This window comes from Orycteropus afer, unplaced genomic scaffold, assembly GCF_000298275.1.
Source record: "Orycteropus afer afer isolate SDZICR_OR568_19922 unplaced genomic scaffold, OryAfe1.0 scaffold00174, whole genome shotgun sequence".
Lineage (NCBI taxonomy): Eukaryota > Metazoa > Chordata > Mammalia > Tubulidentata > Orycteropodidae > Orycteropus > Orycteropus afer.
Genome location: NW_006921761.1, coordinates 3,491,261 through 3,502,244, shown reverse-complemented (window position 1 = coordinate 3,502,244; position 10,984 = coordinate 3,491,261). Strand labels below are relative to the sequence as shown.

Below are 10,984 nucleotides of genomic sequence, written 5' to 3'. Positions count from 1 at the left end.
AAGAGGCCAGGGGACGCTTGGGAGCAGAGAAGGAACATGACCAGGGCGGGATTTCAGAAAACAACTCTGACAATCGTCTTGGAGACTGGTTAGAAAAATGTCCCATTAGCCCAAGTGAGAGATGGAGAAGCCATAGTTAGAAGGGGAGGCTGGGCTCACACAGAAGAAACGGCCAGGGCAGAAGTCACTGAACCTGCCAAGTCTGCCCTGTCAGCTCTCAGAGACCAGCCCTCAGGTCAGACCGAGGCCCCATAGCTTCCTGTCATCAGGAGCCACTCTGTGGCTGGGACAGCTTCAGCAGCCTGAGTTTAGGTGAGGGCAAAGCGGTCAGGTGGAGCTGGAAATGTGAGGATGAGGCTGTGGGGAAAAGGGGATAGGCATGTGATTAGTCGCAGGTAGGGGCAGATGGGGCGTGGTCAGTGACTACAGCCGCCTGGGAATGGGGAAGACATGACGGTGATGGTGGCAGGAAGATGAATACACGACCAGTCACCGGCTCAGGCTAGAGAAGGGAGCGATGAACAAGGCAGGCTCAGAGGGAGACAGTGAGGTCAGAGGCCAGGTTAGGCACAGGGCAGCAAGAAGGACGGGGCTGTGGTCAGGGGCTAAATTAGGCAGGGGAGGGGAGAGGAGGGGAGGGGACACTGGCAGTGGTTAAAGAAAGCTGGAAGGATTGGGGTGCAGCCAGTGGCTGGGTCAGGCTGGGCAGGGGAAAGGGCCGTGGTCAGTGGCTGGGTCAGGCTGGCAGTCAAATGGGGGTGTGGTCAGTGGCCTGGCTGGGCGTGGGATCAACAAGACCCAGTTTCCTCTTTGGGTCTCGTTTCCTCTTTTCTGTTGGGGGGGAGTGGGGGAGGGGATCTGCAATTGGACCAAGAAATTAAAGGAGGCTTAGAATTGGGGTCCATGGCAGTTGTGTTGGGTTGTGGAGCTGCTCAGAGGCCCAGATGGTATGCGGGTGAATGAGTGGGTGGAAATGGTGGGAAGGGGGTTTTAAGATCATCGGAAAGCTCAGCTTGGGGTGAGGGTACATTAAGGTGGACTGAGAGAATCAAGTGGGGAGGGGCTAGCAGAACTCAGGGTGGGAACAGATGGTAAGATGAAAAATACGGGAGGGTCATGGCAAGTCTTCTGAAACGGGGGTATGCAGGAAGGACGTGGAATGCAGGGCCAGGGATGAGAGCTGGAAAGGAAGCCTTAACATCTAGGGGCACTGGGGGCTAACTTTCAGGGGATTCAGCAGTCTCTGTCTCCCACGACAACAGTGTTTCCTTGGTCAGCTTCCCCTTTAGCCACCAGTCCCCTCCCCCACAGACACTTATAAGGAGTCACTGTGCATCAGTGGGCCCCTGTGCCTTTCTCAGCTCCTACTTCATAAGCAACATAGTCCAGACACCCTTTTCCCCACCTATGCTGACCACAGAAAGAGCCTTGGGTTTAGAGAAAGCACCGGAAAACGTGGGTTCCCAGTTCCCTGCACTTCCAACCCAGAATTTAAGTTTGTCATCTTTTTGGGCCAAAGAAGCTCCCGTGACTACTACGAATAAGAGACTCCCGCCTCAAAACAAGGGTATCCACCTACTGACAGTCTCTGACACTTTTGCTGCCCCATGTCAACTAGCTGGCCTCAATCAGAGGCCCTAAAGCTGCCCCTAATTCCTAATGCCATTAACCCCTATCCTAACCAATTTCCCAATTTCCAGTTCCGGCTCTGACATGCATCTCTTCCCCAGCCGGGAGCCAAATGCGCTGCCTGATCCCAAATGCTGATCTGATTCGACCTTTAGCACCAATCCCCCTGACCTGCATCCTCAATGCTGAGCCTTGAACCTTATAATTCATTTGCATCCACCCCGCCACTGCTTATAGGCCTCAACGACCATGCCAACGATCTGGAAGCCTGAAACCGGGATTCTAACCTAATTCCAGGCTTTGACTTAGGCTGTTCATCCTAGATAACGTGTTAATGACCTTAATTTAAACCTTACAAAATGGGACTCGAAGTGTCGACCTGGCTTTGTAACTCCTCAAGCTAACCCTGAACCCACAAGCCAACCTCATCTCTTCCCAAATTCGCCAACGCGTTCCTACACAAATATCCGCTATCAGCTCGCCCCCAAAACCGATCCCCGCCCTGCGCCACCCTGCGCTCACGCCTCGTCTCCCCTGAACCCATCCCAGGCCGAGGACAGCTCCCCGGAAAGGCGGGCCTCTCGTAAAACGGCCTCCTTAGCTCGGAGCCCCAAGCCGAGAGACGCTGGACCCTGACCTCTGCAACAGGACCCGAGACAGGAGGCGCAGGGCAGCCGGGGGCCCCGCCCGTCCTCCCGCCTGCCGGGCCGGGCCTCGCAGCCCCACCCCGGGCTCCCGCTCGGCCCGCTGCGGCCTACCTGAGCTGCCCGGCTGTGCGCCCCGCCCGCCGGCCCGCTCGCCCGCGCGTCGTCCCGGTCGCTCCCGGGCTCCGGCCTCGCCCTCCCGCCGACACACTCTCCCGGCCACTTCCGTCCCCGGACGTCCCCCACCCGCGGGCGGCGCCCTGGGCCGGCGCTCTATGGTCTCAGGGCCGGCAGGAAGCTGCTCTGGCCCCAGCTCTCGATGCTCCCGCGCCCGCTGAAGCCTGGCGGCTCCTCCCCGGTAGGAAGCGGCGCAAACTGCCGCCCCGCGCCCGAGGCCCTTTTAGGTTCGAAGCCTGCCTTTTCTCGCTCGAGGCGAGGGCGGAGCCGGATCCCCAGAATTCCCGCCCTCAGGGGGTGCGGAGGCCGAGGGACGGCCCAGTTATTTGCATAGCCCCTGGGACGTGGCGCAGCACCCAGGCCGCTTCCGCGTTAGGGGAACTCCATGTCCCAGAATGCTGTGCGGGCGAGATGTGTTACTTCCGTCGTGTTGGAAGTTGTGCAGAATCGAGTCGCCCATGGGGAAAGGGCTAGCAGCTAGGGGGACAATCCGTGGGTGCCAGAGCGACGCCTGGGCTGGGATCGGGCCAGGGGTTCAGGAGTCGGAACTGGGTGGCCAGGAGGACCCCGAGTCTCTGCCCGTCTTCTCCGTCGATGTCACGTATGGAGCTGGCACTGGGCCCCAGTGACCAGGACCTGCTGGATTTCCTGCTAGAGGAAAGCGGAGACTTGGGGGTGGCGCCCGAGGAGGCCGCGGAGGCGCCGCTGGACTGGGAGCCGCCGCTCTCCGAGGTGAGTGGCAGTTCTGAGTGGGTGAGACACCGGGCTGGGGACGGTGGGGACGCGGTGGCGACAGCCAGAGCACGTTCCTTTGAATCGTGTGCAGGTATTGAGTGAATGGGCCGTGGAGGAGTTCCTGGAATCCCTGCTGAGTCCACCGGCATCATCGTGGACCACTCTCGGCCCTTCCAGCCCCTGTTCTGTCCGTCATGATCACAGCTACTCCCTCCCACAGGAATGTATGGCCAAGGATTTAGGTGAGGATGAAACAACGGGAGTGGATGAGGGGACAAGACCCGCGCGGCTGCCCGTTCACGCTTGTCCTTCTGCAGATAGTGGGGGCTGTGGGCAGGAGGTGGCCCAGGTGACTCCACCCAGGGTGAAGGAGCCGACGGAGCAGGTATTTAACAGGATGGGTCGGGCAGGGTTGCCGTTGTTCTGTGACATCCCCCTGCAACCCTGCTCTTCCCTCCCACCCCTCAGCGGCACCCAGAGACTGAGAGGCTGAGGCTGACGGAGGAGGAGGAGAGGCTGCTGGAGAGGGAGGGGCTTACCCTACCTGGGACACGCCCTCTCACTAAGGTAAGACTCCCGGCCTCCGAGCAAAGGCTGTAGGGGGCTCAAGTAAGCTAGTCTTGTTAATATCTATGGTAACTTGAACAGAGGTGAGGCATTTAGCGAATTTGTTAATTTTAGGAAGCTGGGGCATGCAGGTAATATGCTGGATGCAAAATGGTTTTGTACAAATCCCAGTGCTGTCATTAAGAAAAATAAAACACTCATCAGCACAGTAAGCATCTTGTGCAAGTGACGATTCCTGCCCCTTAGGTTTCATGGGCTTCACGGGAATCTGCTTCTTGCTGAATGGTAGCTTGAGTTCAACAGGGCTGGACTAACGGCCCAACAAGAATAAACGTACATTCCTGGGTTTGCGTTTATCAAGTGATCTCACAGGCAGCGTTGGGAACCGGTGATGAATCTGTGTTCACTGACAGCAAGGTTGTGAGAGATTTTAGTTCTGTCAAGTACAAGAGGAGCCAGCAGGTCAGCAGTAAAATATGGCTGCTGAGGGAAGGGGACTGAGGCTGTCAGTACAGGTACTGCCTCCAGCAGGGTGGGGCTGCCCTGTTCTCTTTGGTGGGCGAGGCACAGCTTAGTGTCCACTTGTGAGCCCAGCTCTTAAACAGGTCCTAGGAGGCTGGAGTCTACCCTGAGGAGAGCAGGTAAGGTGAGGAGTCAACATTTCAGTCCAGATTTTTTTTCCCTCTTAAACTCTGAAGAAATGTCAAGTGCTTAAAATAGCTAAGGGGGGTCTGCCCAACATGGCTCCAAAAGGTAGATACTGGGGAAGGTCAATAGGTGGAAATCACAAGGAGGCAGATGTTGGCTCAGGCTTTTTTTTTAAATAATAAAATTGTTAGTTTTTCTGGGCTTGTTAGTGAAGGCGTCACCCGGGCCCTTGGAGGCGTTGGCCCAAGAAGCTGAGGCTGAACGCACTAGCTCCCGACTCTTCGTCCGGTGTCCCTCTGATGACGGCCCTCCCATCTTCTCCCAGGAGGAGGAGCGAGCTCTGAAACGAGTGCGCAGGAAGATTCGAAACAAGAGGTCTGCTCAGGAGTGTCGCAGGAAGAAGAAGGTGTACGTGGGGGGTCTGGAGAGCAGGTGTGAAAGCAGGAGGGACTCCAAGGGTGGAGGGAAGAGAGGTGGCGGGAAGGGTTGTTTTGGAAGGGAGGGTAGAGGCCTTGTCCCCGTTGGTCCCCCAGGATCCTGAAGTACACAGCCCAGAATCTGGAGCTACAGAGCAGAGTCCAGCTCCTGGAAGCACAGAATCTGTAAGCAGCCCTCCAACACCAGTCCTTTTCCAGCCCTTGCATCCAGCGCCGCCCTCTCCTGTCTTCCCCACTTGGCTTCTAACTGGGCAGCTCCTGTGTGCAGCTGGTAGCCTTCTCTGTGTCTCTGAACCCAAGCAGCTCCCTGCACCGACGGAATCGATTCAGATACCTAAAAAGTACCGAGAGAAAGGAGGGAGCAAGACAGACCTCGGGGTGGCGGGCATCTGATGGTAGGTAGGATTCTAGGGGTGGAGAAAGCATGTCGCAGAGAGGACAGCACCTTCCGGTTTGGCTGGAACCCTGACCCGGCTGAGCTGGGACCAAAAGGTGGAGGTTCTGGCCCGCCTGGTGAGGATTACGTGGGTCGCTGACCAGGCAGGACTGCTGAAGGTATTCATGGGAGGGTTTACCAGCAGAGAGATTGTATTTTTGTGGTTTGTTTTAAATGGGGAACTTTAAGCGTTTTCTCTGCAGAGATGTGGTCATTGGCAAAAACAGGACCAAAACAAGAGGAGCCAGGCACGGCTTGAGGGTGGCCTTCACTGAAGGGCTGCCCTGAATCTCAGTGGCCAGGCCAGCGTGTGCCCACCCATCCTCTCGCCCCCCCAGGTCCCTGCAGGACCAGCTGAGGAGACTGCAGGCCACGGTGACTCAGATAACAAACAAAGCCAGCAGCAGCAGCACCTGTGTCCTGGTGAGGCTGGCGATGGAAGGAGGGACCGTCGCCCGCGGCGGGGACGGGGTGCCACTCGGAGTCCCTCTCTTCATCGCCGTTTCTGTGCTCCAGGTCCTGCTTGTCTCCGTGTGCCTTCTCCTCGCACCTGCTATGTACTCGTCTGACAGAAGGGGGAGCCTGCCCGCTGAGTACAGAGGTGAGAGGCTTGAGGCTACATGTGAGCTGGGGCAGAGGCCCGGCCTGTGTCTGAAGATCTGCTTTGTCTCCTCAGCCTTGTCCCGCCAGCTGCGATCCCTTCCCAGCGAGGACCCTCCCCAGCAGGAGTCGCACGGCCTGCAGCCCAAGGTACCAAAGAACTGCACAGAGCTGCAGCTGGACGGCTCAGACCACTCCTCCCAGGCCCCTGGCAACTCGCGCTGCTTCTTGTTCCGTGACGCTCAGGCCCCTGGTGTACAGTCTGCCCTGAAGCTGACACTCCCTGACCCCTTCTCACTGCACTCCTGCCCAAGCCCCAGCCTCCCCCTGCAGGCAAATTCCACGAGAAAGGGGGGACAGCTCCCTACGCACGGCCCCTCCTCTGTCGTCTTGCAGGGCAGATACTCTTGCTAGGTGGGGGGACGCGGAGGGCCTCATCCCCGAGAGCCCGGGGCTCTGTTCACGTCCAGTACAAAGGGATAGGAACACGCTGCTGGGAAGCTGAAGCTCAAACACGCCAGACGTCCTGGCTTCTGGGTCTTTTATTTGTGGGTGTGTGTCGGCCATCCCATGAGTGGGCCTGGTGGGATCAAGTGACCCTCTAAGCATTTCATGCAGTCAGGGAAGGGGACGGAAATAAATAAATGAGTGATTCTGATGCCGGGTCACCACAGCCCCTCTTCACTGGCACAGCAGGGGTGCTGGGGGAGGGGCGATTGTTCCCGTGGCTCAGGGCTGCAGGAGGTCGCAGTGGAGGGAAGGCCAGGCCAGAGGCTGAACTTGAGCGCCTCCCTCCCATAGTTCCCAGGGCTCACTCCGGGCTCAGGTTTGCCGTGGCTCCCTTGCGTGCAGGCTGAGGCCCTGTGTGCGGCCCTGTGTTCTGCTCGGCGGGTGGCCTGGAGGCCCTCCTATGCCGCCGCTGCTGCAGGGCCAGCTGCATGGCCCAGATGCTCAGTGGCCGCATGTAGGCCAGAGAGCGGAACACGTGCTGGCGGCAGTACGCCTCGGGAGTCTGGAAGGCCAGGCCCAGACGCTCCCACACGGTGCGGTAGCAGCCTTCAGCCGTCCGGAAGCCCTCCAGAGTCAGGCCCTGTGGGCAGAGATGACAGTCACACACGTGGCACCTCCTGAAGAGCCACTTTGGCTGGACAGATGGAGACAGCAGGGCCTCTGCCCTCAGGGAGCCCCCAGCTGACGGGGGACAGAAACTTGACCCAAGCGCAGAAGCCCAAAGGCGGCAGGAGCCGAGCTGGGGTGCAGGCCAGGGAGAGAGGGCAGCCTTGTGGACGCGCCGGCCGTGGCTGGCCGAGGTGCAGACGGTGGGGAGACGGCGCGGGAAGCCTCACCTCCTGGATCATGGTGGCTGCCAGCCCATAGACCACGCCCACCCAGACTTCATCAGACTGGACGCTGGATGTATCAGGGACACCGTTGGGCTGCATCCCATTCACAGCGCCCATGGCCCCTCCTGCAAAGGCCTGGACATTGAGCTCGAAGATTGTTTGGAGAGCGCGGACCACGTGTGGGGCAGGAAATACCTGGAGGCCAAGGGCAGGGACGTGGGTCTCAGCACCTGCTTCCCCCTCCAGGGAGAACCCTGCTGACGGGCTCCCCCACCGAGTCCCTCTCACCTCCGTCTCTCCCTCTCCTAGGCCACAGGCCCTCAGGAACCACTGGCCGGCACACTGGTCAGACATGACGCTGCGGGACTGAGGCTGGGCGCTGCTATCGTAGTTGTAATAGCGGCCTGGGATAGAGAAGGACAACGTAAGGCTCTCTGTGGCCCCAGAGCCCCCTTCAGACTCCCTCTGAGCAGCCTCCCCCAGCTCACCGTTCCACAGCAGCCTCTCGTAAGCTTCTCGGCCCCGGCTGAGGATGGAGGAAAACTCCTCCTGGATGCTCTGTGCCCCACACAGAGCTGCCATCTGGACCATCACAGCCACGGCTGCCAGCCACAGCCCTCCACAGTAGGCACTGGTCAGGGACACGGGGTGGAGGTCAGAACAGCAGCTCCAGCCAGTCACGCAATGTAACAGGCGACAGTCATTCTTCCCTGAACCCCCAGCCCCCCGGTGCCCAGTTCCCCACCTCAGGCCTCCTGCAACCCCTGTTCCGACCTGGGCCCTGTGGTGACCCATCCGTCGTACGTCTGGTCTGCGTAGCCTCCGTTCTCAATGAGTCCGTCATCATCTTTGTCAAACTTCATTTCAGACTCCATCACGGCCTGGGGCGGGACCGAGATACTGAGCAGAGAGTCCGGGCCAGCTGGGCCCCAGCCAGGCACACGCCTCCCTTACCAAGCACACGGGCCACATATCCCTCAGGAAGCCCTGGTTGCCCGTCAGGCAGTAGTCCCGATAAACCTGCAGCACAAACTTCAGGTTCAGGTCCTTCCAGTCGGCGGTGTCGTGGATCACGTAGGCGTTGACGCGGAGCCACGGCTCGTCATCTGGGGGGGCAGGGACCTGGTTCATTTGCATGTGGGTAGGTAGAGGGGCAGAAGCCGTGGGAGTGAGGCTGGCTGTGGGGCAGAGGGACTTTCACCTGGGTCCCCAATGTCATGGGGAATGACGTTCCTCCTCTTCACGGGCGCCGTGAGGCCACTCATCAGGTACTGTCGTCGTGTCAGGTCCTCCCCAAGAGTGGCCAGAGCTGGGGGACGGTCACGTGACTGGGTGGGGGGTGGGCACGGGCTGGGGAGCACAGCTGGGAGCCCAAAGGGAACCCCAGGAGCAGGGTGCAGGTATGTTTTGAGGGGAGATGGAAGGAGAGACAACCTGACCAGCGTTCAGGCACGTGGGAGCCCAGGAAGGAGACGGGGCACGGGACAGACCCTTACCCATGTCATACTGCAGGCTGAGCTCGAGCTTGGGCCAGAGCATGACGAGGGCGAAGGAAGCATAGAAGTGGACGTCGTATGTGTTGTACATGCGGTACTCCTGGCCTGGAGGGGCGGGAGACCGGTCGCCAGAGTCCCTGCTGCCCCGCACGGCCCCTGCTCTAGCTCGTCACCAGGCCACAGCCTCCACACCCCGGCCAGTACCCGCCGTCCTGCCCTGTGGCAGGGCCCTCGCTGGCTCAGGGGTATGCTCGGCCACCCCCAGCTCCCCAGCGACCCTACCCTCCAGGTAGCCGAATCGCCCGTACTCCCGCAGCGTGGGCCCAAGCTGCCTCATGTGCCCCTGCAGTTCCTCCGGGAGGGAGTCCTCGGGCACCTCCAGCCACACCGTGCCTCCGTCGGCCAGGAAGTAGAGCTCGTTGAAGAGTGCCGATTTGTACCAAGCCGGCAAGGATCTGAGAAGTCGGGAGGAGGGAACAGTTTGAGAGTGGCCCTCTCGGGAAAGGGGGAGGATCCTGGGGTCAGCAAGAGCGGGAGCGCCCAGTCAATCTCAGCACTGCTCTGCTGACTTTCAGGTGTCCCAGCGGGCGTCTGAGTGCCCGGGAGAAAGGCAGAGTGGCTGCAGAGACGGGCCCCACTGGCACCTGTCGTCCAGCACTGGGCTCTGCCAGGCTGAGATCCTCTCTTCCCAGTCTGCGTAGCGGCACAGCGCGTAGTGGCTGAGGGCAGGTGCTGCGTGGCCATCTCGACCGAAGAACCTCGTGTACCGCCTAGGGCGCCAGAGGGGAGGGATGAGAAGGTGGGCTGCAGCTCAAAGCCCCGCCTCCTGGCTCCGCCTCCTGTCACCTGTGGTGGACCTGGCCCTTGGCTCCAAACATGATCCTGGGCATGTCCCAAGCCAGTGAGAACTCCAGGCAGCATCGGCCTCGAGGCGGTAGCTTGCCTGCTACACACACAGCCCCTGCGACGCCTGCTCCTTTCTGAGAGGGAGCGCTTCGGCCTGAGAGACGGGCGAGAAGAATCAGCACAAGCACCCTTCAGGCCCAAAACCAGGCCGCCAGGGCACCCCAACATGGGAGCAAGGCCCCTACCGCTGTGCCCACCACCTCCCTGTCAGACCCCCCCATCACCAGCGGGGGAGTCCAGCCGTCCATCCTGAAGCAGATCCTGCCACACCTGCTGCCCGGTGCTGTCAGGGTCAAAGGCTGTGATGTGGGTTACCGTGGTATCTGCCTGTTAAGGGACCAGAGATGCTGTAAGGGGGGGCGCACCAGTCCACTGGATTCTGACGAAACGAGTTGTGGAGGCAGAAGGCCTGTGGTGTGGGTGGCACTTAGGAACTGATGGAGATGCCACGTAGGGGTGGGCTCAGGGGCCAGGGGTTCAGGGGCTAAGGTATAGGGTAGGCCCGTCCACTACCGTGAGTCGTGCAGCCACAGCCATCGTGTAGGGGTTTGGGGGGGTTGGGTGATGCAGCAGTAGCCCCTGTACAGTTTCTCCGTCACGCTCCAGACAGAAGGGCTCGTTCCACAGCCCCCCGGGGCCGTCATCCTCGTCCCCCAGTCCGTTCCGCATGGAGAACATGATGGACACGTCCAGGGCTTCATCCCCTCCATTTTCCACATCCCACACAAAGACTCCCACTGGCAAGCTGCTGTCCTGTGGGCAGAGACCAGACTCAGCTGGCACTCAGGGCAGCCCTCCCACTCCCCTCCCAGGCTCAGTTCTGGGCACAGACCCCAACTCAAACAATCCCCAATATATTCTCTTCTGTCCCCCACTCCCATCTCCCCATATTCCCAGGCAGGCTCCTTCCAGGAGACAGAAAGTGGGAACCAGTCGGGCAGTGGTCCTGGGCAAGTTCAGCATTCCAACCTCCCCCCTCACAGGTCACAGATCTCACAGGTCACAGAATTCTCAGCAACGCAGAGCCCAGGGAGGGAGCAGTGAGCCTCACCCGATAGTCATGGGGTAAGATGGGCGTGATCTGCCGGCAGGTGAGGGTGACGTTCTGGCCGGGAAGCTGATAAACCGTCCAGGCTCGGGGGTACAGGGCGTGGTAGAAGGCAAAAAACCCAGAGAAGCCCCAGTTCCAGCTGCGCAGCACGCTCGGGCGCTCCACGGACAGGACTTGCTGGTACACGGTCTGTCCCTCCCGACGCAAGCACACCGTGAACTACATCAAGGCAGAGACCGGGATGGGGAAACCCACAGGCACCTCAAAGCAGCCCTTCCTCTCCCCAAGCCTGCGGTGGTTCCCGCCGCACCACCA

At 60.1% G+C, this 10,984-nt stretch overlaps 2 protein-coding genes across 2 annotated transcripts in view; one reads left to right on the top strand and one right to left on the bottom strand.

Moving 5' to 3' along the window:
• The first annotated feature begins 3,044 nt into the window (after positions 1–3,044).
• On the top strand, positions 3,045–6,287 carry CREB3 (cAMP responsive element binding protein 3). The gene is made up of 9 exons (XM_007947015.1): positions 3,045–3,182; positions 3,277–3,427; positions 3,503–3,570; positions 3,654–3,752; positions 4,726–4,832; positions 4,934–5,002; positions 5,612–5,696; positions 5,790–5,874; positions 5,950–6,287. Exons 1-9 carry the CDS (start codon positions 3,045–3,047, stop codon positions 6,285–6,287), a joined length of 1,140 nt encoding a protein of 379 aa, XP_007945206.1.
• A 397-nt stretch (positions 6,288–6,684) lies between these two features.
• Positions 6,685–10,984, bottom strand: part of GBA2 (glucosylceramidase beta 2) — a 10,086-nt gene continuing 5,786 nt past the window's right edge. The window contains exons 4-17 of the mRNA XM_007946910.2: positions 10,670–10,888; positions 10,132–10,371; positions 9,843–9,945; positions 9,559–9,712; positions 9,357–9,482; positions 8,995–9,167; positions 8,713–8,817; positions 8,418–8,525; positions 8,171–8,322; positions 7,991–8,097; positions 7,705–7,847; positions 7,505–7,620; positions 7,220–7,411; positions 6,685–6,963 (exon numbers count right to left, since the gene is read on the bottom strand). Coding sequence (XP_007945101.1) covers positions 6,685–6,963; positions 7,220–7,411; positions 7,505–7,620; positions 7,705–7,847; positions 7,991–8,097; positions 8,171–8,322; positions 8,418–8,525; positions 8,713–8,817; positions 8,995–9,167; positions 9,357–9,482; positions 9,559–9,712; positions 9,843–9,945; positions 10,132–10,371; positions 10,670–10,888 — 2,217 coding nt within the window. The remainder of the gene's footprint in view (positions 6,964–7,219; positions 7,412–7,504; positions 7,621–7,704; positions 7,848–7,990; positions 8,098–8,170; positions 8,323–8,417; positions 8,526–8,712; positions 8,818–8,994; positions 9,168–9,356; positions 9,483–9,558; positions 9,713–9,842; positions 9,946–10,131; positions 10,372–10,669; positions 10,889–10,984) is intronic.

Coding starts and splice junctions, on each gene's coding strand:
- CREB3 (XM_007947015.1), top strand. CDS start 3,045: ATGTCACGTATGGAGCTGGCACTGGGCCCCAGTGACCAGGACCTGCTG. Junction 3,428..3,502: donor ATGTATGGCCAAGGATTTAG/GTGAGGATGAAA, acceptor GTCCTTCTGCAG/ATAGTGGGGGCTGTGGGCAG. Junction 5,697..5,789: donor GCAGCAGCACCTGTGTCCTG/GTGAGGCTGGCG, acceptor TCTGTGCTCCAG/GTCCTGCTTGTCTCCGTGTG.